This window comes from Balaenoptera borealis, assembly GCF_965194805.1.
Source record: "Balaenoptera borealis genome assembly, chromosome: 3".
NCBI classification, from domain to species: Eukaryota; Metazoa; Chordata; class Mammalia; order Artiodactyla; family Balaenopteridae; genus Balaenoptera; species Balaenoptera borealis.
The window spans coordinates 47,869,982-47,892,694 of NC_138866.1; the positions used below are offsets into that span (position 1 = coordinate 47,869,982).

Consider the following 22,713-nt stretch of genomic DNA (forward strand, 5'->3'; position numbering starts at 1 on the left):
CTACCTAGCTTAACTATACACAAAAAAAAGGTCAGTCTATTAGGATATTTCCCCTTTAAAAGACTTGCTGTGGCAAACTGGATATAAAAATACTCACATGCTGTCCCCTCCCTCCACAGGAAGAAAGTAAATATGGTATTATAAAGGACTTGGAGTTTACAATCGGAATCAGGACCCTAAAGAACATTTACTGCGAACAAAGGTGAAGAAAGTGAAAAAGCAATTGGCCATTAGAAGTTCTGGACATATAAGATGAACATTTTCAGTGCAAAAAGACTAAGTATATTTTGTGAAAAGTTTATACCTCAATCTTTACTACTGTATTTTTAAAAACAAAAGTTATTTCAAGTTTAAAAAGGTAACAATTTTAATTGTTGCTTATTAAAGCAACTTTTAATAAACATTTATGTCATATTTAAAAGGTCAAATTAATTGAACTAAGAACCAATTAGAGCAGGTTAAGACCCTAAATCTGACTATTGCTACAGATTCTTTCTGGCCAAGAAATTAAAGTACATGTGATCAGTATAAAAATATGATCCTAAAGATCATAAACCTTGATGTAGAGAAGGCTATGCAGAACTGATGGGAAAGAACCAACTTCTTATTCTATTTTTTTTTTTTTTTACCTCTGCATAAGTGCATTTCTATTTATATTAAAAGGTGCTACAATGTTTCAGTTTGTATTTCTGATCCTGAATCCCTCTACAGAATTACCCACAGAAATTACTACATTTATATATAAATACCAAAGATGTAACAGTTCTCAAATTTTCTAGATTACTCCAATAAAATATTTTAAGTTTTCCTATGACTTACTTAAGGATCTGTATTTTCTATACGTGTAATGAAGTCGGGGGGTGGCATGTACCTAAACCACCAGGGAGGAAGCAGATTAATTAATTATACAAATACATAAACATAACACATGGTCAAAAAACAAAAAACATCACCTTCCCAACTTTATTGAAGAAAATGCAGTGATGGTAAATCTCTAGAACATGGTCAATTTTCTGGAATTCTTCCCTTGAAGACATGACATTTCCAAACACATGCCAAAGCGTACATGGTTCCCAACTGTACTAAGTAGGTGAGAAGCTGAAATCCTAAAATGTTCATCTTCCAACTTTCCCCAGTCTGTGGTCTGTCTTTGGATCAGCAATAATCGCCTGAACAGCTACTATGGCTTCATTAATCTTTGTCTGTAGCTCTCTGAGCTCTTCTATATGCAGCAGTCGCAGAATTTGAGCAGCTTCATTAAGAACTGCATCTGTTTCATAAGAAACGCTGCATTAATCAATAACGTTTGCATTTATTCACTCATTTCCCCCAAATATTCACTAAGTAAGTCTCTAAAAACAGTTTGAATCAAAACAAAAATCACTTACCTCCTGTGTCAAAACCAAGAATATGCTTGTCTAAAGCAACAGGCAAGCCCTTTAGAAAAAAAAGGACAAAAATCAGACTATAGTTATACGTTCACATTTTCTCACCTCAAATTGAAAAGCAGCTAGCTATTGTTATTTTAACCCTTTTAGCTGCAGTGGCAAGGTGCCTGAGAATTTTCTCTTTAAATTTGCCTTTTTATGAGTTTTTTCCTACTACAACTAGTTAGGAAAGAATGGCCTTTACATGTAGTGGGCAGCTAGTCCCATAACACATCCAATCCTTTAAGACCAGGCATATACAATAATAGCTCCTTTTTGCAGAAGTGCTGTCACTACTGCTATGGAAGGAAGGTTGGAGCAGGGCTGCTACTGTCCCGTTTTAGTTATAGTAAGCAGCAGTGTACCGGGCAAATAGGACTACTGTTAAGATGACTTTTCTCAAGCAAGTTTACTTTTGGAGCACATTAATTTGTCTTTATGAACTGCACAAATCTAAAATATACATAACATTTTTCTGCAAGCATGATGTTTACCAGATTATCTATATATTAACTTTCAACAGTTCATTTAAAAGTTACTTTGAAGTCGTCTAGGAAAATGAACAGAATCTAAACCATTTAGCTAACCAGTCAGCACCTGCATACAGATATACCAGAGATGGTGCCTATGGTGGCGCCAACCTGTATAAAGTTCACAATAACTATCAAATAAAAACAAGGACAGGCAGTCTAGACTTTCTGCTGATTATACTGTATAAAATCATTACCAGTTTTTTTAAAAAGTCACTATACTTTCAACATTACAAATGCTAAGCTGTCACTACTCACTTCTTGCCTAATTATTAATGCAAATCTACCCAGACTCAAAATGCTTTAAAATCACTAGTAATACATTATATACAGGAAGAAACAAATGGGTATGAAAATTCTGTGAGCAAAAAACTAGAGTAGAATTGTACTTGATCAGCTTTCTGTGTCAGTCTGGTACCAGAGGTTCTGTTCTCCCTTCATCTGCCAACAGACCACCTAGGAACAGGCACCCCTGAAGATGACCACACGCCCCAAATGCTAGTTATGAACAATTGCAAACAGGAACACTCAACTATAGAACTCTTCCACTGTATTATTATAGCATAGTATCTTTTGAGATGACATTAAAGTTCAGATTTATTTGGAGCATTGAAAATAAACTGAATTTTACTTTGCAATCAAGAGCAAAGAGATTTGGCTATGGCCTTACTTGCACTGCCTTCCAAACCAAAGGCCTAATTTTGCTGAATGATGAATGATTTTATTATGCCAGAACAATTTACTGTCTGTTCTATAGTGTGGGTGAAATAAGCTGATCTTTAATACAATTTCCAGTGGCCTGATTCATACATAATTAATAAGCCAATAAGAACCTTTAAAAGAAACTGAGCGTCTTTCAGAGGAGACTACACTGCCCCAGCATTAATAACCTTAATGCTGTTGGGCTTCGATAAAGATGGGATCAGAGGACAAAAGACATTGGGGAATTGGAGGGTGAGGGAGGCACAATAAAAGGCCCAGGGTCCAGAATGTGGACTGTACCCAAGACATTCATCTGTGTAGCAGGAAGGGGCGTTATCAGACACCTGCAGCTGCTAACCCCTGAGGACATTCTCTGCACTGACCCATAGTCAAGAGGACTTCAGGGACATTTGGGTTTCTTGGACAGTTCATCTAAAAATATCCTAGATTTATTAACAAGTTACTTTTTTATGATTTATGCTAGGAAATAGAATAAACTGAGATTTCTCTGAAGAAATAAAAGGGTGAAGATAAAGACTTAGGTAGAAAAGAAAATGAATTACTAAAAAAGAGAAGGTGTGTCCTGTTTTCTAGCAGTTAGTCAAAATAACCCAGTAAATTTCACAAGTGAAAGTTCTTTTAAATAAACTTGAACTGGGCACATGCGGTAGTTTTGAACTGGTAGACTGTGGATATGCTATTGGAGGCTTCTTAAAAGTAATGAAGTGAGATAAACATGAAGTTCACTTTTCACTCAAAAATGACTGGATACAGTTTGCTTCAGAATCAAATTCAATCCCACTGAAGTAAGCTATTCTTTCCCTAGGCAGTTCTAACACAGAATAGATATCTTAAGCATTCTCAGGCAAAGTTCAAACTCATGACAACCAAAAGAAACTTTCAGTAATAATTAATTTAGAATTTATTTAAATTAAAAAAACAGCATACCTCTTTCGTTTGATTTGCTTTAGCAACTGCATCCTGTGTCAGGCGCTCCTGGACCAAAATGCGAATTGCCTAAGAAATCCCAAAATAGTATTTTTACTTTTTATCAGCTGTTTGTTATCTTTTCTTCTCTGAGAATACAGAATAAGGATGCCCAATTTGATGAAATTAGAAATACCTAATTCATTAACTAACTCCCCAGCAAATTAAAAATAAAAATAATAGCTACTGTAATGAAAGTTTTCACTTCTAGTATTTAATAATGTGGAATGATGTTCATAACAATTAACGTTTTTTGAATAGGTAATTTGTGGGTGCTAAAAAATTTTTTTAAATAAAGAAGGATACATGGCGAAAAAGTATGTCTCCTTTCTACCCAAGCCTCAGCCATACTTTCAGAAAACAATTATTGCTACCAGATCCTTGTGTATACTCACAAGGCCTCTATCAAATTACAAGCATGCTCAGGGATATATGCAAGTGCACACACGCACACACACACACAAACATGCACCTTTGACACAAAGGGTAGCATATCATGCACACTGTCCCTGCTTTCTTCACTTTATTACAGTAAAATGTTTTCAGATCTTTCAAAGGACACATTGTTTTTTTTTCATTAGCAAGGCATTTTACCACTGCAGACACAAATGCATGCACGTACCTGCACACACTTAAAAAGTAAGATTTTTTTAATGGAATTTTAATTAGTGGATGACAGTTACAACCCCAAGATAAGTGTGAAAATTTGAAAAATTATTTTTAATAAAAACAAACCAAATGCTACATTTGAAAAAGAATTAAACCAATCTAACAGTGATTGCAAATGTATTTACACAGTCCAGTTGCCAAACAGTTAATGTACTGATTCTCACAGCTGCAATATGGATGTTTTCCATATTGTCATGTATTGTTTGAATGCTTCTTAAAATAACTCAAAAGGACAAACATGCTAGGATTAGAATTTTATAAAGCTTTTGATTATAACTGACTTATATTGTACTTTAGCACCCCAAATATGCTAGCATTGTCTGTTCTCCTCTCACTCAGTTTATGATTAAAGCTGACATAACCACTGTAGAACTGTTCCAAAGCAATTTCTATAATTGCCTGAGTAAGGAACAAGCCTTTCAAAGAGCTAAATTTCACTAAAAACAACTTTTGTCTCTTGGCGTCCAATCTGAGTTGAGAAAATCTGAGTTAACATTCAGATTCAGTATAGAGAATTATAGTAATCTAGGAATAGAACAGTCTTCCCATATTACAACTGTCATTTAATAAATACAATTCTAAAAAGGAGAATAAATTATGATCTCTTGTGGGTAGAGTGAAATTATTCAATTTCCTGCAAAGTAGTTTAAAGTAATTTAAAGTAATTTAAAGCTTTTTAATTTCTCATAAAATCAATAATAATTTCTAAAATAACTTCCAAGTCTGGTATCTTAAGTACCACTCCCCTGCCCCTCCCCTTCACCCCACTAGACTATCATAATTACTCGACATAAATCTTCTGAAGCATGAGTATGTTTTTCCACTCAGAAATAAGAGGCCTCTTTTAGGCCATCAGGTTCCCTGCTGTAAGGGGCTTGGAGGACAGAAACATTCATTCCTCAAAGAGATTTGGGGGTATGTTTTTGACCAAATTCACCACTACTAGTTTGGCATTTTCCACAATCTTAATGAATACAGATGATGAATATTTAAAAGGACTGATTAAACAGAAGTGGGGTGATATAGGAAAAAAAATGGACCAGGACGTCCTTGGCGGTCCAGTGATTAGGACTCTGTGCTTCCAATGCAGGGGGCGTGGGTCCGATCCCTGGTCAGGGAACTAAGATCCCAGATGCCATGCGGCCAAAAAAAAAAAGAAGAAAAAGAATGGACCATAAGGTCGAGTGCCTAGATTAAAATCCTGACTATCATTTTCAATGTCAGCTTGAACATTATTTATCTATTATCTTTAAGTCTCAGTTTCTTCATATACATATTTTAAAAAGACACTAACATCCACCTCTAGGATTGTTGGCAGGACTGAGTGAGTCATCTGTGCACAGGATTTAGCACAGTGGCAGGCACACAGTAAACACTCTTTGATATTAGTTGTTAGGTAATCTAAAACCAATGAATTCAAGAAATCTGCTTTATGTCCCACATTCCTCCAACATTTTACTCATTCTACCATAGATTTAGATATCAAACACAGTTATTTTTAGAAAACGAAGTTTTTAAAATTATATACAGAGTTTTTGTCAAGAATCAAGAATATGAAGCTGACCTTAAGCATTACCAGGTAATCGTCATGACGCTGAATCTGAAGAAGGTTAGCCAAAGCCATTACACCAGCCTTAAAATCAGGATTATTTACTATAAAAGATTAAAAATGGAAACTTAAAGCTCTGCAAGCATGTAATTACAAACATATATGCAAACATATAAACTTAAAAAAATACTTTTATTTTCTAGTAACAACAAATCTCTTTAATTTCTAAAATTGCTGCTGACAAAAGCAGTATGGGGTAAATTAGGTAAATTGATGAGATCAATGGTTTTCCTAATAATCAACCAAAGTGAACAATCCAATAACTGACTAAATTAACTCACATGAGGTTTGTTCTGTAACTTTCTCTGCAAGGCCCATTTATGTAACACTATTAATTAACCTTTCTTCCCAAAGCTATTAATTTTAATACACAGGTTCCCTTCAATGGACAGTTTTCCCAAAACCTTTTCTCCAAGCAGCAGCTCTAGAGCATCCAAGCAGCTTATTAATTCATAAGGGTAACTCATAAATTACAGGTCACAATCAGTCAGTGAAAGAATATTTAACATATTATAATCTAAGTAATTAGAATCTTAATACTTTTAAAAGGAGAAAGAATTACTTAAAGACATCTGGGACTTAAAACAATGAAAAATTTTAACACTTGTCTCATACTGTCATTAGATTAGAAAATATATTTTCTGCACCCAGGAAGGCAAACAATCACCACCATGATTAAATAAAATCAAAACCCCCAAGTTACTATGAGCAGATGAAAGAAGAGCATTTTCAGATATTTAGCAGTTTCAGATATTCAGCTACAAGAGGAGGGAGAAAGCACACTATAACTGACAGTAAAAAAACAGCATAGAGAATAAAATATCAACACAAATGTTGTCTGCATGAAACATTCTTAATCTACTAAAACCAAATAAACCCAGACTTCATTCTAGGAAGTAAAAAACATTCACGAAACCAAAAACGTTGATGATCATTTTTATGCATTTATAAACTTACCATCCAAATTGATCAATGGCTCTGCATTTTTAGCTGCATTGTCAGCGTTTTTTGTATTATCAGGTACCAAGTCCTTGTATTTTTCAGCTGTAAAAATAGGCAAAAATACAATTTGTAGAGCTTCAACTTAAGGTAAAACAAACGTTGCTTATTTACTGAATTTAACTGAGCCAAACTGGTTATAAGCATAAGACCACTCAAGCATTCAAAAAAAAAAAATGCTATAATAAAAAAATCTACTAGAAGAGAATGTGACTAGCTTTTTAATTAAGCTGAAATGATTATCAGACACAAATATCTTTTCAGTAACATTTCTTAAAGTAAAACATTTCAAACACTATCTAAATTTTAGAAGAGAAAGTCTGCTTTTCAGCTTCCTCTCAAACTTGGTAGGGGTAGAAGAATGGGAGAAGGGTAAGTATAGGTCACATGAGGTTAAATACAAACACACTAAGAAGTTTCTTTGCAAATCTTGTGAATGCTGTATACAAAACCAAAAACCTTACTTTCTAAAAAAATCACTTCAAATACACCATCATATACAAACCTAAACTTATTTTATGGAGACTTAAAATGCAGAATTCCAAAAGGAGATTTTATTACTTTTACCTGAAAAATACTAAATAATAATATTTTAAAAGACTTTACAAATAGAAATATTTAATAGTAATTCACCAAACTTAATGCCCAAAATGCCATCTTTGGCTATAGTGCTTATATGATTTGCTAATGGAAAAAAAAAGGGGAAAATAAAAGCATTAAAATTTAAATCAGACAGGAGTTAGCTTAAAGGAGCTACTGGCCAAACCTGGAACAATGTAAACATCAAAATACACGATGACAAAAAAGGATTAAGACCCACTGAGTAAAATAAGAATCCACACATCTACACTGATATGAATAAACAAACAAACATAAACTGGTGAGAAGGGAAAGCTCTTCCTTATAGTGGGAAGACACAAAATAAATGTAGAGGAATGATGGAATTAGAAAAACATCTTCTAGTCATCATAATCAACGTAATAACTGACTCAGGCAAAAATCATCAAATGTATACTAAAGCTAAGGTTTGAAGAGGAGAAGAATATAGAAATCATCTCATATCTCTCCACAAGATATGTAATTTTTACACTGAAGAAAGCTTAACCAAGTGATCAGAATAACATGACCAGTATTCAGGCATATCACCAACACATGCCTCCTGATATGATGCACTTAAAAGAACACAACATCACTTCTGTGTTACCCTTAACAAAACTACAAACCCTGAATCTAATCATGAGGAAACATCAGACTCACTCAAACTGAAGGACATTCTACAAAATAAATGTCTATGTCCTGAAGCATGACGACTGAGTAACTATTCCAGACTGTAGGAGACTAAAGAGACTAAGGAGAATGAATGCAACACGTGATCCAGGACTGCTTTGAAGGTTTTTGTTTGCTTGTTTATGCCATAAAGAACATTGAGACAAATGGTGAAATGTGAATCTCATCTATAGATAACAGTAAAGAATCAAAGTTAATTTCCTGATTTTGATAAATGTACTGTAGCTATGTAAGACAATGACTTTTTTTAGGAAATGCGCATAAGGGTAAAAGAGAAATCATTTACAACTTAGTGTCAAATGGTTTAGAAAAAAATTAGGAGTATGTATATATATAGAGAGAGAGAAGGATAAGGCAAATGAAGTAAAATGTTAATAATATCTGCAGAATCTGAATATGAAAAAATTCTTTTTACTATTCTTGCAACCTTTCTGTAAATCTAAAATTATGTCAAAAAAGTTAAAAGAATTTAAGTCAGATTTTAATCACCTTAACTGACAAGCTAGCAAAAGGCTTTAAAAAACGTTAAGGCACAAACAATAAAAATTCACAATGGTTTTATCAAAGAATAAAAATTTGAAATAACTGAAAAGTCAAGAAGAATGCAACTTATTAATGTAAAACCATAAAAGCACAGCAGTGCCTCCTACCGATAAGGGGCAATGTTTCTCATACAAACTCAGTTTTTTTAATACATTAAAAAAAGACCATGCTATCACTGAGAAAAAACTGTACTTTACAGTCAACTACAAGGATACACAATCATATGGCATCTACTGTTCTTGGTACAACCTAGGTAACCTAAGTTGAAGTATTATAAAAATGGGAGAAATGGACTAAATAAGGGTAAAACAGAAATAAATTGAGATGTGACTATAATTTTATGTGGGAATAGCTGAAAAACACTTGAAAAGCTGGAAAATACTTTGTTGCAAATTAACTAACAGAGTTCCTACCAACTCAGACCAGAACAGGTAGATTTTGCTAAAGGCTCCATAGTAAAGAAAAAGTCTTTGAGCTTTCCTTAAGATTTCTGCCATAAGGCATCTGAAACTTAAGTTTGAAGAACCAGCAAAAAAACAGCTGGTTGATGCTCCACACCAGTATGTATAAACATTCATATATTGAATTTACCAAGCATTTATAGTTGATAAGCACATCTACTGTACACAAGAAACTATGTCAGGTACTGTGGCAGAGAGAATCATGACTGCTCCCCCCCCCAAAATGTCCATATTCCAATCCCTGGAACTTATGAATATGGTATCTTACATGGCAAAAAGGACTTTGTGGATGTGATTAAATTAAGGACCTTGAAATTGGGGGTATGGGGGTTATCCTGGATTACCTAGGTGGGCCCAATGTAATCAAAGCATCCTTATAAGAGGGAGGCAGGAAGGTCAGAGAAGATGTGACAATGAAAGCAGAATCACAGAGAGCTTAGAAGATGATATGCTGCTAGATTTGAAGATAAAGGGGCCAGAGTCACAGAATGCAGGCAGCCTCTAGAAGATGGAAAAGACAAAGAAATGGATCTTCCCCTAGAGCCTCCAAAAGGAACCCACCCAGTCGACAAATTGACTTCAGTCCTAATACAGATGTTGGACTTCTGACCTCCAAAACTATAAGATAATAAACAGTCTTTTAAGTCACTGAGTTTGTGGTAATTTGTTACAGCAGCAACAGGAAACTAATAGAGGTACCAAGTAGGAAACAAAGCTGAGTATCAGCTTACAATTTAGTGGGGCAAGTAAGATATAAGCAAAATGGAAAGTGGCGAATGACTTAAAAAGCTATAGAGTTAAATGGGAAAGCAATGGTTTCTGAATATATAAAAGGAAATATCGTTTGGAAACAAAGTGTAGCATTCTAAAACATTTATGTTTCAAAAAATTAGCTTGGTGGGCCATGTGGATGAGACTAGAGGGTGACATAGATGGGAGACTAGTATGAAAGACATTCCAATAATCTCAGGAAAAAGTGGCAAGAGCTTGAATTAGGGCGACAGCAGTGAGGATGGAGAAGGAAAGATACGACAAGGGAAAAATGGATGGAACAGAATGAGAGGAAAAGGGAGAGGCCAAAGACATTAAAAAGGCTTCAAACGTAAATGATTAAGAGGACCGGAACTGACAGTCCCATGAAAGAGAACAACATAAATGCAGAGGATGGAGGTAAAGTAAGATAATCAGATATTACATTCAGATGTTAGCAGGCCTTTCAAAATGAAATGGCCTGAGAGAAAACAGTTTATTGGAAAGCTATTTTTACTATAGGTACTAACATTTAAAACCTTCCAATGATACAAGTATCTGTAATAAAATAACACTAAACATTAATAATAAATATATTTTGGCCTATAGTTCACCTTTGCATTAGATGTATATTTCAGTCTCTTGTGAAATTACCTGCTGCAACCAACACTTGAAATCCTATCAATTCTGGGACAGCAGCAACAAGTGAACTTGAAAGGTTAAGGTACAGACTGAAAGATGGCAAATTCACCAAAGTAATGTGACATTGTGAGAAGACATTCAATTAGCCTTCTTCTTCAGAAGACATGATCTTCAAATTCTAAAAGAAAAATCTAAATACCAATGGAAACCAGTGCTTTTAATATCTTATGATAGTAAGGAGACTCTCTCATTTTGGAAAAGAAAATTCTTTCCTAGACAATTTGGGAGGTGGATACAGGAGAATAATTACAAAAAGTAAATTTTTAAACAGATGCTGTAAAGTGAGATGAGGAGGTACAAAACTTAAAATGAACCAAAGGTAAAACAATGTAAGACAAACTGGCAAGTTCCCTACATTTTTACACTCCTTTCCCACCTTTCCTCTCTCTCTCTTTAAAACACACATTCCCCACAAAACATACCATTATCTCCATATTCAAGTCTAACAGCTAAACCAAGAAGCCAGTCGATTGCTTCTGGTCGATCTTGAATCTTGAAAGGACAGTTAACATCTCTGAGATACTGTGAGGGGAACAAAAAGTCTGGTTTCATTATTACTATAAAGTCACAAAATAAAAAAATGGTAGAGTTGAAAGAGACCTTAGTTTGGATCTCTAAGAATTTCTTATAACCATTTACATTACTAAACCTTTGATGCAATTATATAACCCAAAGGAAGGAAACACTTAGGTGTACCACTCAGGGAAAAATAATGAAGTAGGCCCATCATGCTTTTTGAAATTTTTACTTTTACAGATTCCAGATAGGGCACCACTGATGTAGAATAACTTCATTTCGTAGATGAGAAAACCGACGCCTAGAGGTCAACACTTGCTGACAGTTACACGACTTAAATTGGGGAGCTGAATCTATACTTTCTGATTCCAGGTCTCAATACACAGAGCAGGTAAATAAAAAGGACTTTAAAAAGTCTAAATAAAAAGGACTTTTGTTTCTCCCAAACAAAACAAAACAAAACCAATTATTATCTAAACCTTAGCTTTCATATCGTGGAAATGCTTCTGAAGAGAGTAAGCCATGTGACATACAAGCGTTTTTAATAAATGTCAGAAGCTGCATATTCAAATGAGTATGTCCTTAAAATAAGTCTCTTAGGAACTTAAAATCTAATTCCACCAACAATGATGTTACTCAAAACTTCCGGAACTCCTTTTTGGAAATCCTTTGGGGGATAATTAATGAATCAGCACTTTTTAGCCATAACTTTTCTAACCAAAAATTTTATTCCCCTGCTTTAAAAAAAAGCACCTCATTCACAAGATTTAGTCATGATGCAAAAAGCAAATCCATGTTCAAAGTATAAAAAAACTGTCAATATTAAGGATATTCAAAAGATGTCTCCTGATCTAAAAGTAATTGCAAAAGAAGTTCCAAATATGCTTTAGGCAATGACATCATCATTCCAAAGAAACCACCTTGAAAGATAATATCTGTGTAAGTTCCAATACATTTATCTTTAGGTTGTACTACTTTACTGTCATTTCTGGGTGTTCTTCATCAGAAAGTTTTTTATATTCTTCAATACCCTTCCACATGTGGAACTCTATATTGTCTTGTACACGTGAGTGGGCCATCATAAGACGTAATATAAGGAAATATAAAATCCTAACAATATATTTCAAAGTCTTAAGAATCCTATCAAAATTTTCAAAAACACTCTTGAAGGGCAAAGGAAAATAATCCAGTAGTAGCAATAATAGTAGTAGAGGCAGGGAAATTAATAAACATATAGCACTTGCTATGGGCAAGGCACCTCTGTGAAAAGGTACATAGGTATATTTCAATAACAAACATACCACTGCTATGAGATAGATACCACTGTTATCCCCATTTATTGATAACAATATTGAGCCACAGAATGGTTAATAAACTTGCCCATTGTCAGAGGCAGTATGTAACTTACACAATCCTCTAATTCATAAAACTAGAAATTTAGGTACCTAAACACCAGTAAATGAAAATTTAGTCAATTTTCATATTCTTTTTTTTATTTAACATCTTTATTGGAGTATAATTGCTTTACAATGTTGTGTTAGTTTCTGCTGTACAACAAAGTGAATCAGCTCTATGTATACATATATCCCCATATCCCCTCCCTCTTGCATCTCCCTCCCACCCTCCCTATCCCACCCCTCTAGGTGGTCACAAAGCACCGAGCCGATCTCCCAGTGCTATGCAGCTGCCTCCCACTAGCTATCTATTTTACATTTGGTAGTGTATATATGTCAATGCTACTCTCTCACTTCGTCCCAGCTTCCCCTTCCCCCTCCCCGGGTCCTCAAGTCAATTCTCTACATCTGCGTCTTTATTCCTGTCCTGTCCCTAGGTTCATCAGAACCTTTTTTTTTTTTTTTTTTAAGATTCCATATATATGTGTTAGCATATGGTATTTGTTTTTCCCTTTCTGACCTACTTCACTATGTATGACAGACTCTAGGTCCATCCACCTCACTACAAATAACTCAATTAAAAATATGGAACACTCCACGAATTTGCGTGTCATCCTTGCGCAGTGGCCATGCTAATCCTCTCTATATCGTTGTTCCAATTTTAGTAGATGTGCTGCCAAAGTGAGCATTACTTTTCATATTCTTAAAGGAAGAGATCTCATCAAAGTAACAGAGCCAATAAAAATGTTTAATGTAAATAATGATGCTGTAAAATGTAATTTTTATTCTAATTTGAAAACAACTGTTTTCTGCAAAAACATTACTAAAATTAAACTAGGTCAACAGGAAAGTTATTCCAGGCACAAAAATAAGATAATACACACAGATCTTTTTAGGATTATTTCTATTGTACATAACAAGGGACAACTGTGTATGTTAAATATAGGCAAAAACAAGACATAATCTTAGTTTTCAAGTGTGTCAATAATGTCTTATTTTAATATAATACTCTAACTGTATCTCTGCTTTATTTTTAATGTAATGTAAAAATTCTGATTTTTGTCATTTTTACTATTTAGAGAATATGTGTCACTGTTTATTTAAGAAGTCTCAGTGTTTCTGGACAAAACTATTTCTTCTTTTTTTGAGTGTCTACTTGTGCCATTACCTTTATTAGTTAATAGTCTATAAAGTTAGTTTTCAATGGCAGCGAGCTAGTCAGGTACAGGGCCCTAAAGGATGTGAATACACAATAAGTTTTGCTATAGAGAAAATGCAGAAATGAATATTGATATATCATTCATTTACATACATACACATATATGTATACAAATAAACACACACAAATATATAAATTCATGAAACAAACAGGTCTCTCTATTGTATGTCAGGCACACATCTAAGTACTGGGGATAAGCACCTCCTCTCCAGCTACATAACCTTAAAGCTGACAGTTCTGAAAAACCAGGGATTGGTTGGGAAAGGTGAGGGGTGGGAAGACTAGTCCAGTCACATCACCTAAAACTGTGACAACTCCCCAGTTGGGTCAAGTTCAAACTCTTTATGGCACATGAGCTTACCTCTCTCCTCAGCCTACTCTATACTCCCCTCCACCCTCATGCCTAATGATTCACCATACTATTTCTATCTAATACTGAATGCTTGGTAGGAAGAGATAATATAATCTGCTTTAAAAACAAAAAAATATGGTAAGAAAAAAGTTAAATCCCTGAAGTCTAGCTTTTCTAACACTGATCATTATTAGTTTTATTTATTTTAAAAGAACACAGTAATTTTAAGCTTGCCTGTCTTCATATAATTTTTAGACAAGCTCCCTGTATGTTTTACTTTAATTTCTAATTCATTACCTTTTCAAAGAACTTGGGCCAGTCACTGCTGTGGATGTTTCTTAAATTACCTCTGTCTTCAATCTTGTAGTGTCTGATTTTCTGGTCTTCGAGCCAAACAATAAAGTTTCTAAATTCTGTTTCATCTGCAATAAAAACACCGTATAAATCACGAGAAGCACCAGGTTAACAGGTAAAACACTTCCTTCTTCACAAACAGTCCTGTGGAATTTTTTTTTTTAACTCCAAAATTATAAGTTACTTGAGCTGCTTGAAGTAGGAGTTGAAAGTGCAGACTTTGGAGAGCCTCCCATCAAGCCTCTTAGATAGCCTCAACCACCAGAGGGCAGACAGCAGAAGCAAGAAAAACTACAATCCTGAAGCCTGTGGAACAAAAACCACATTCACAGAAAGACAGACAAGATGAAAAGGCAGAGGGCTATATACCAGATGAAGGAACAAGATAAAACCCCAGAAAAACAACTAAGTGAAGTGGAGATAGGCAACCTTCCAGAAAAAGAATTCAGAATAATGATAGTGAAGATGATCCAGGACCTCAGAATAAGAATGGAGGCAAAGATCGAGAAGATGCAAGAAATGTTTAACAAAGACCTAGAAGAATTAAAGAACAAACAAACAGAGATGAACAATACAATAACTGCAATGAAAACTACACTAGAAGGAATCAATAGCAGAATAACTGAGGCAGAAGAACGGATAAGTGACCTGGAAGACAGAATGGTGGAATTCACTGCTGCGGAACAGACTAAAGAAAAAAGAATGAAAAGAAATGAAGACAGCCTAAGAGACCTCTGGGACAACATTAAACGCAAAAAAAAAAAAAAAAAAGAAGAGAGAGAGAAAAGACCAGAGAAAATATTTGAAGAGATTATAGTCAAAAACTTTCCTAACATGGGAAAGGAAATAGCCACCCAAGTTCAGGAAGCACAGAGAGTCCCATACAGGATAAACCCAAGGAGAAACACGCTGAGACACATAGTAATCAAATTGGCAAAAATTAAAGACAAAGAAAAATTATTGAAAGCAGCAAGGGAAGAACGACAAATAACATACAAGGGAACTCCCATAAGGTTAACAGCTGATTTCTCAGCAGAAACTCTAAAAGCCAGAAGGGAGTGACATGATATACTCAAAGTGATGAAAGGGAAGAACCTACAACCAAGATTACTCTACCCGGCGAGGATCTCATTCAGATTCGATGGAGAAATCAAAAGCTTTCCAGACAAGCAAAAGTTAAGAGAATTCAGCACCACCAAACCAGCTCTACAACAAATGCTAAAGGAACTTCTCTAAGTGGGAAACAAAAGAGAAGAAAAGGACCTACAAAAACAAACCCAAAACAATTAAGAAAATGGTCATAGGAACATACATATCGATAATTACCTCAAACGTGAATGGATTAAATGCTCCAACCAAAAGACAAAGGCTTGCAGAAGGGACACAAAAACAAGACCCATATACATGCTGTCTACAAGAGACCCACTTCAGACCTAGGGACACATACAGACTGAAAGTGAGGGGATGGAAAAAGATATTCCATGCAAATGGAAATCAAAAGAAAGCTGGAGTAGCTATACTCATATCAGATAAAATAGACTTTAAAATAAAGAATGTTACAAGAGACAAGGAAGGACACTACATAATGATCAAGGGATCAATCCAAGAAGAAGATATAACAATCATAAATATACATGCACCCAACATAGGAGCATCTCAATACATAAGGCAACTGCTAACAGCTATAAAAGAGGAAATCGACAGTAACACAGTAATAGTGGGGGACTTTAACACCTCACTTACACCAACGGACAGATCATCCAAAATGAAAATAAATAAGGAAACAGAAGCTTTAAATGACACAATAGACCAGATAGATTTAATTGATATTTATATGACATTCCATCCAAAAACAGCAGATTACACTTTCTTCTCAAGTGCACACAGAACATTCTACAAGATAGGTCACATCTTGGGTCACAAATCAACCCTCAGTCAATTTAAGAAAATTGAAATCATATCAAGCATCTTTTCTGACCACAACGCTATGAGATTAGAAATTAATTACTGGGAAATAAACGTAAAAAACACAAACACATAGAGGCTAAACAATACATTACTAAATAACCAAGAGATCACTGAAGAAATCAAAGAGGAAATCAAAAAATACCTAGAGACAAATGACAATGAAAACACGACGATCCAAAACCTATGGGATGCAGCAAAAGCAGTTCTAAGAGGGAAGTTTACAGCTATACAAGCCTACCTAAAGAAACAAGAAAAATCTCAAGTAAACAATCTAACCTTACACCTAAAGGAACTAGAGAAAGAAGAACAAACAAAACCCAAAGTTAGCAGAAGGAAAGAAATCATAAAGATCAGAGTGGAAATAAATGAAATAGAAACAAAGAAAACAATAGCAAAGATCAATAAAACTAAAAGTTGGTTCTTTGAGAAGATAAACAAAATTGATAAGCCATTAGCCAGACTCATGAAAAAAAGAGGGCGAGGACTCAAATCAGTAAAATTAGAAATGAAAAAGGAGAAGTTACAACAGACACCGTAGAAATACAAAGCATCCTAAGAGACTACTACAAGCAACTCTATGCCAATAAAATGGACAACCTGGAAGAAATGGACAAATTCTTGGAAAGGTATAACCTTCCAAGACTGAACCAGGAAGAAACAGAAAATATGAACAGACCAATCACAAGTAATGAAATTGAAACTGTGATTAAAAATCTTCCAACAAACAAAAGTCCAGGACCAGATGGCGTCACAGGTGAATTCTATCAAACATTTAGAGAAGAGCTAACACCCATCCTTCTCAAACACTTCCAAAAAATTGCAGAGGAAGGAACACTCCCAAACTCATTCTATGAGGCCACCATCACCCTGACACCAAAACCAGACAAAGATACTACAAAAAAAGAAAATTACAGACCAATATCACTGATGAATATAAATGCAAAAATCCTCAACAAAATACTAGCAAACAGAATCCAACAACACATTAAAAGGATCATACACCATGATCAAGTGGGATTTATCCCAGGGATGCAAGGATTCTTCAATATATGCAAATCAATCAATGTGATACACCATATCAACAAACTGAAGGATAAAAACCATATGATCATCTCAATAGATGCAGAAAAAGCTTCTGACAAAATTCAACACCCATTTATGATAAAAACTCTCCTGGAAGAAAGTGGGCATAGAGGGAACCTACCTCAACATAATAAAGGCCATATACAACAAACCCACAGAAACATCATTCTCAATGGTGAAAAACTGAAAGCATATCCTCTAAGATCAGGAACGAGACAAGGATGTCCACTCTCACCACTATTATTCAACATAGTTTTGGAAGTCCTAGCCACGGCAATCAGAGAAGAAAAAGAATTAAAAGGAATCCAAATCGGAAAAGAAGAAGTAAAACTGTCACTGTTTGCAGATGACATGATACTATACATAGAGAATGCTAAAAATGACACCAGAAAACTACTAGAGTTAATCAATGAATTTGGTAAAGTTGCAGGATACAAAATTAATGCACAGAAATCTCTTGCATTCCTATACACTAATGATGAAAAATCTGAAAGAGAAATTATGGAAACACTCCCATTTACCATTGCAACAAAAAGAATAAAATACCTAGGAATAAACCTACCTAGGGAGACAAAAGACCTGTATGCAGAAAACTATAAGACACTGATGACAGAAATTAAAGATGATACCAACAGATGGAGAGATATACCATGTTCTTGGATTGGAAGAATCAATACTGTGAAAATGACTATACTACCCAAAGCAATCTACAGATTCAATGCAATCCCTATCAACCAATGGCAAATTACTAATGGCATTTTTTACAGAATTAGAACAAATCATCTTAAAATTTGTATGGAGACACAAAAGACCCTGAATAGCCAAAGCAGTCTTGAGGGAAAAAAACGGAGCTGGAGGAATCAGACTCCCTGACTTCAGACTATACTACAAAGCTACAGTAATCAAGACAACATGGTACTGGCACAAAAACAGAAACATAGATCAATGGAACAAGATAGAAAGCCCAGAGATACCCCATGCACCTATGGTCAACTAATCTATGACAAAGGAGGCAAGGATATACAATGGAGAAAAGACAGTCTCTTCAATAAGTGGTCCTGGGAAAACTGGACAGCTACATGTAAAAGAATGAAATTAGAACACTCCCTAACACCATACACAAAAATAAACTTAAAATGGATTCAAGACCTAAATGTAAGACCGGACACTATAAAACTCTTAGAGGAAAACATAGGAAGAACACTCTTTGACATAAATCACAGCAAGATCTTTTTTGATCCACCTCCTAGAGTAATGGAAATAAAAACAAAAATAAACAAATGGGACCTAATGAAACTTCAAAGCTTTTGCACAGCAAAGGAAACCATAAACAAGACGAAAAGACAACCTTCAGAATGGGAGAAAATATTTGCAAACGAATCAACGGACAAAGGATTAATCTCTAAAATATATAAACAGCTCCTTCAGCTCAATATTAAAGAAACAAACAACCCAATCAAAAAATGGGCAGAAGACCCAGACATTTCTCCAAAGAAGACATACAGATGGCCAAGAAGCACATGAAAAGATGCTCAACATCACTAATTATTAGAGAAATGCAAATCAAAACTACAATGAGGTATCACCTCATACCAGTTAGAATGGGCATCATCAGAAAATCTACAAACAGGGCTTCCCTGGTGGCACAGTGGTTGAGAATCTGCCTGCCCATGCAGGGGACACGGGTTCGAGCCCTGGTCTGGGAAGATCCCACATGCCTCGGAGCAACTAGGCCCGTGAGCCACAACTACTGAGCCTGCGCATCTGGAGTCTGTGCTCCACAACGAGAGGCCGCGACAGTGAGAGGCCCGCGCACTGCGATGAAGAGTGGCCCCCGCTTGCCGCAACTAGAGGAAGCCCTCACACAGAAACGAAGACCCAACACAGCCAAAAATAAATAAATAAATAAATAAATTTATAATTAAAAAAAAAAAAGAAAATCTACAAACAACAAATGCTGGAGAGGTTGTGGAGAAAAGGGAACCCTCTTGCACTGTTGGTGGGAATGTAAATTGATACAGCCACTATGGAGAACAATATGGAGGTTCCTTAAAAAACTAAAAATAGAATTACCATATGATCCAGCAATCCCACTACTGGGCATATACCCAGAGAAAACCGTAATTCAAAAAGACACATGCACCCCAATGTTCATTGCAGCACTATTTACAATAGCCAGGTCATGGAAGCAACCTAAATGCCCATCGACAGATGAATGGATAAAGAAGACGTGGTACATATATACAATGGAATATTACTCAGCCATAAAAAGGAACGGAATTGAGTCATTTGTTGAGATGTGGATGGATCTAGAGACTGTCATACAGAGTGAAGTAAGTCAGAAAGAGAAAAACAAATACCATATATTAACGCATATATGTGGAACCTAGAAAAATGGTACAGATGAACCAGTTTGCAGGGCAGAAGTTGAGACACAGATGTAGAGAACAAACGTATGGACACCAAGGGGGGAAAACCATGGTGGGGTGGGGATGGTTGTGTGCTGAATTGGGCGATTGGGATTGACATGTATACACTGATGTGTATAAAATTGATGACTGATTAAAAAAAAAAAAAAAGTGCTGACTTTGGATTAACTTATGTTCATATCCTGGCCTGAATTCAAATTGACTCCAGACATTTAGTGGTTGTGTGAACTTGGGCTAATTACCTAAATTTTCCGGGCCTCAGATTCTTGAGTTACAAAATGGGGAGTAATAGTAAGACTTACCTCATAGGGTTGTTATGAAGATTAAATAAAATATTTAAGGATAAAAACAGTGTCTGGCACACAGTTTTGCTATTTAAGTGTCAGTTATTATTCCAGTTCCTATGGGAAAGAGGAGGAGGAAGGACTGGGCCAGGTTAAATTTACAGCAATCATAATGTACAAGAAATTAAATGGCAAACAGAAAGAAGATACTGACTACCATTGTCATTTACTGTTATGGCACATTAAACGCATTCATGAAAAAGTACAGATGTTGTTTCATTTAATCCTCCCACATCATTTCGAGGCAGGTAATATCCCGATTTTACCAGTGAAAAAACCTGAGGCTCAAAGATTCAAATTCAGATCTAAGCTCTACTACCACTGAACCTTTTTTGTTACATAAAAGGCAAAGCAGAAAAACAAGATTCTATAAATTGACATGCTTCTACAGGAGATGAACAAAACACCGCTATCCTGCTTGGAAATTATTTTCAATTACAAAATTCAAGCTTGAATTCAAATTCAGGCCTCCCTTATTAAGTCTTGAGACTTATAAAATGGTCTGAACATCCCAGGCTGTGCTTGATCACTTTCAAACTTATTAGTCTACCACACGCCAAAACCTCTGGAAGAAAATGAATAGTGGGTAGTAGGTGAGTAGCAGTGGGTAGCAATGTTAATACTTTTTACAATTTTAATGCTGTGAAATCCCAAATACCTTTGTATTTACTATTCAACCGCCCCGCTCGTGTGCTATTAACTTTTTTTGCACGACTCGCACACTGTCACTAGCTCGTTCCTATACGCGCTTGCCCCGACACCGTCAGTCCTGGACTTCGTTCTATCTCGAGCTCAAACTGCCGGATGGGCTCCCACTGCCCCCACCCCACCCCTTAGTTCCCGAGGGGCAGTGAACGAGTCTTCAAGTTACTCAGCATCTTCCTCAGATTCCAGCACTGTGCTGGGCCCCCAGCAGGTGCTCAAGGTATCGCCCAATCACCCGGGAACCACGGGGCTGAAAGGCTACGTTAAAAAGCGAAGACTTTCCCTCTAGAGCGCTGAGAGTGCGGGCGAGGGGGGTGGGCGTGGGGTCTGGAGTTCAGCAAGTGCAGAAAGTGGCGATGCCAAGGCAAGAGCTGGTGACGGGGCTCCGAAGCCGGGGAAGGAAGGCGGAAAGCAGAGGTGTTTGGCGGCCGGGAGGAGAGGAGTCCGGGGGAGACAAGGCCGCGGACGGTCCGGGTGGGGAGCCCAGGTGCCGGCGCTGAGAGAGCGGCGGCCGGGCGGCGGGGAGTGGGGGGGGGGGGGTCACGGACGCGCGGCGGGCCCGGGACCGCCTCCTCACCTTTGCAGTTGAAGCCGGCAGGGTTGTGGTAGTCGAGAGCCGTCAGCTTGCGTCGGAACATGGTGCCCGCTGCTCGCTCCGGTCCCCCGGGCTGCGGCCGGGAGAGGAGAGGCGAGGAGGAGCGGGGTGCACAGACACCGGCGACGCGGCGAGAGGGCGGGCGGGCGCCGGGCGCTCCGAAATGACGGCGGCCTTAGCCAATCGTGGCTTAGGAACGGCCGCCGCTGGCCAATGCCCACCAATCGCGGCTCCGGCTGGGAAGGCGGGGCCACGTCGGGGCACGTCGACGCTCAAATAAACTTTATTGTCAGCCTCCTAGTAGTACAATAGGCAGAAAGCAAGTGAGAAGCCAGTTACCTCTTGCTTTCCTCGCTGTCTTGATCATACAAACTGTTTAGTATTTTCAGTGTATTCATTCATTCATTTAGTTACTATATGCCTCCTACATAATAGGTGCTCTTCTAACACTGCTAATGCAAAGACTTTTAGCAAGGTCCCTTTACGACTCGTTGGGAGTGATCCACAGGTAAACATACAACGGTAATACTGTGTGATGGTTCCAGACATCACCAGCAGCCACGGAATCTTGAAGCCAGAAACCTGGACTTATCCTTTACTCCCTCTCACTGAAGTTACAACATCCAGTAGTTCATTGATTCCTGCTGTTCTCTCTCATGTCTCTCTCAAATCCCTCATCTTCTCCCAACCCCACTGATGCTGCCTCAAATCAGGCCCTCATCATTTTTGCTTACTCTAATTGTCTGATTTCTTAGGTCCAGTCTTGCCTTCTCCAATCCATTCCCCCACACAGCAATGATACTGATTTTCTAAAACAAAAACCTGTCCATAACAGTTTAATGCTTAGTATCTTTTAGTGGGTCCTCGTTGCCTTCTAGTAATAATCAAAACTTTTATTTAACACCCTTTCGGATCCAGTCCCATCTGCTTTCAGACACTGGAGAGACAACAGTGAGCAAGACAGACCAAGCTTCTACTTTCATGAAGCTTAAAAGGCCCTTGAGGGAAAACAAGCAATAAACAGACATACAAGTATGAACTATGGCTTGAAGATGGTGAGGAATTCACCATGCAGTCAAAAGGGTAAC

General features: G+C 36.7%; 2 protein-coding genes across 2 annotated transcripts in view; one reads left to right on the top strand and one right to left on the bottom strand.

Moving 5' to 3' along the window:
- Window positions 1-814, top strand: part of NID2 (nidogen 2) — an 80,633-nt gene extending 79,819 nt beyond the window's left edge. Inside the window, 1 exon segment of the mRNA XM_082384800.1 lies at window positions 120-814. Within this exon segment, the coding sequence (XP_082240926.1) occupies window positions 120-130 (11 nt within the window). The 3' untranslated portion in view covers window positions 131-814.
- Window positions 815-949: 135 nt separating this feature from the next.
- Window positions 950-21,778, bottom strand: RTRAF (RNA transcription, translation and transport factor). The gene is made up of 8 exons (XM_082384869.1): window positions 21,608-21,778; window positions 14,445-14,569; window positions 11,089-11,188; window positions 6,882-6,968; window positions 5,880-5,968; window positions 3,608-3,676; window positions 1,389-1,437; window positions 950-1,270 (listed from the first exon to the last, which is right to left on the bottom strand). The coding sequence occupies exons 1-8, from the start codon at window positions 21,666-21,668 to the stop codon at window positions 1,116-1,118; spliced, it is 735 nt and encodes a 244-aa protein (XP_082240995.1). The 5' UTR covers window positions 21,669-21,778; the 3' UTR covers window positions 950-1,115.
- Between the last annotated feature and the right edge of the window lie 935 nt (window positions 21,779-22,713).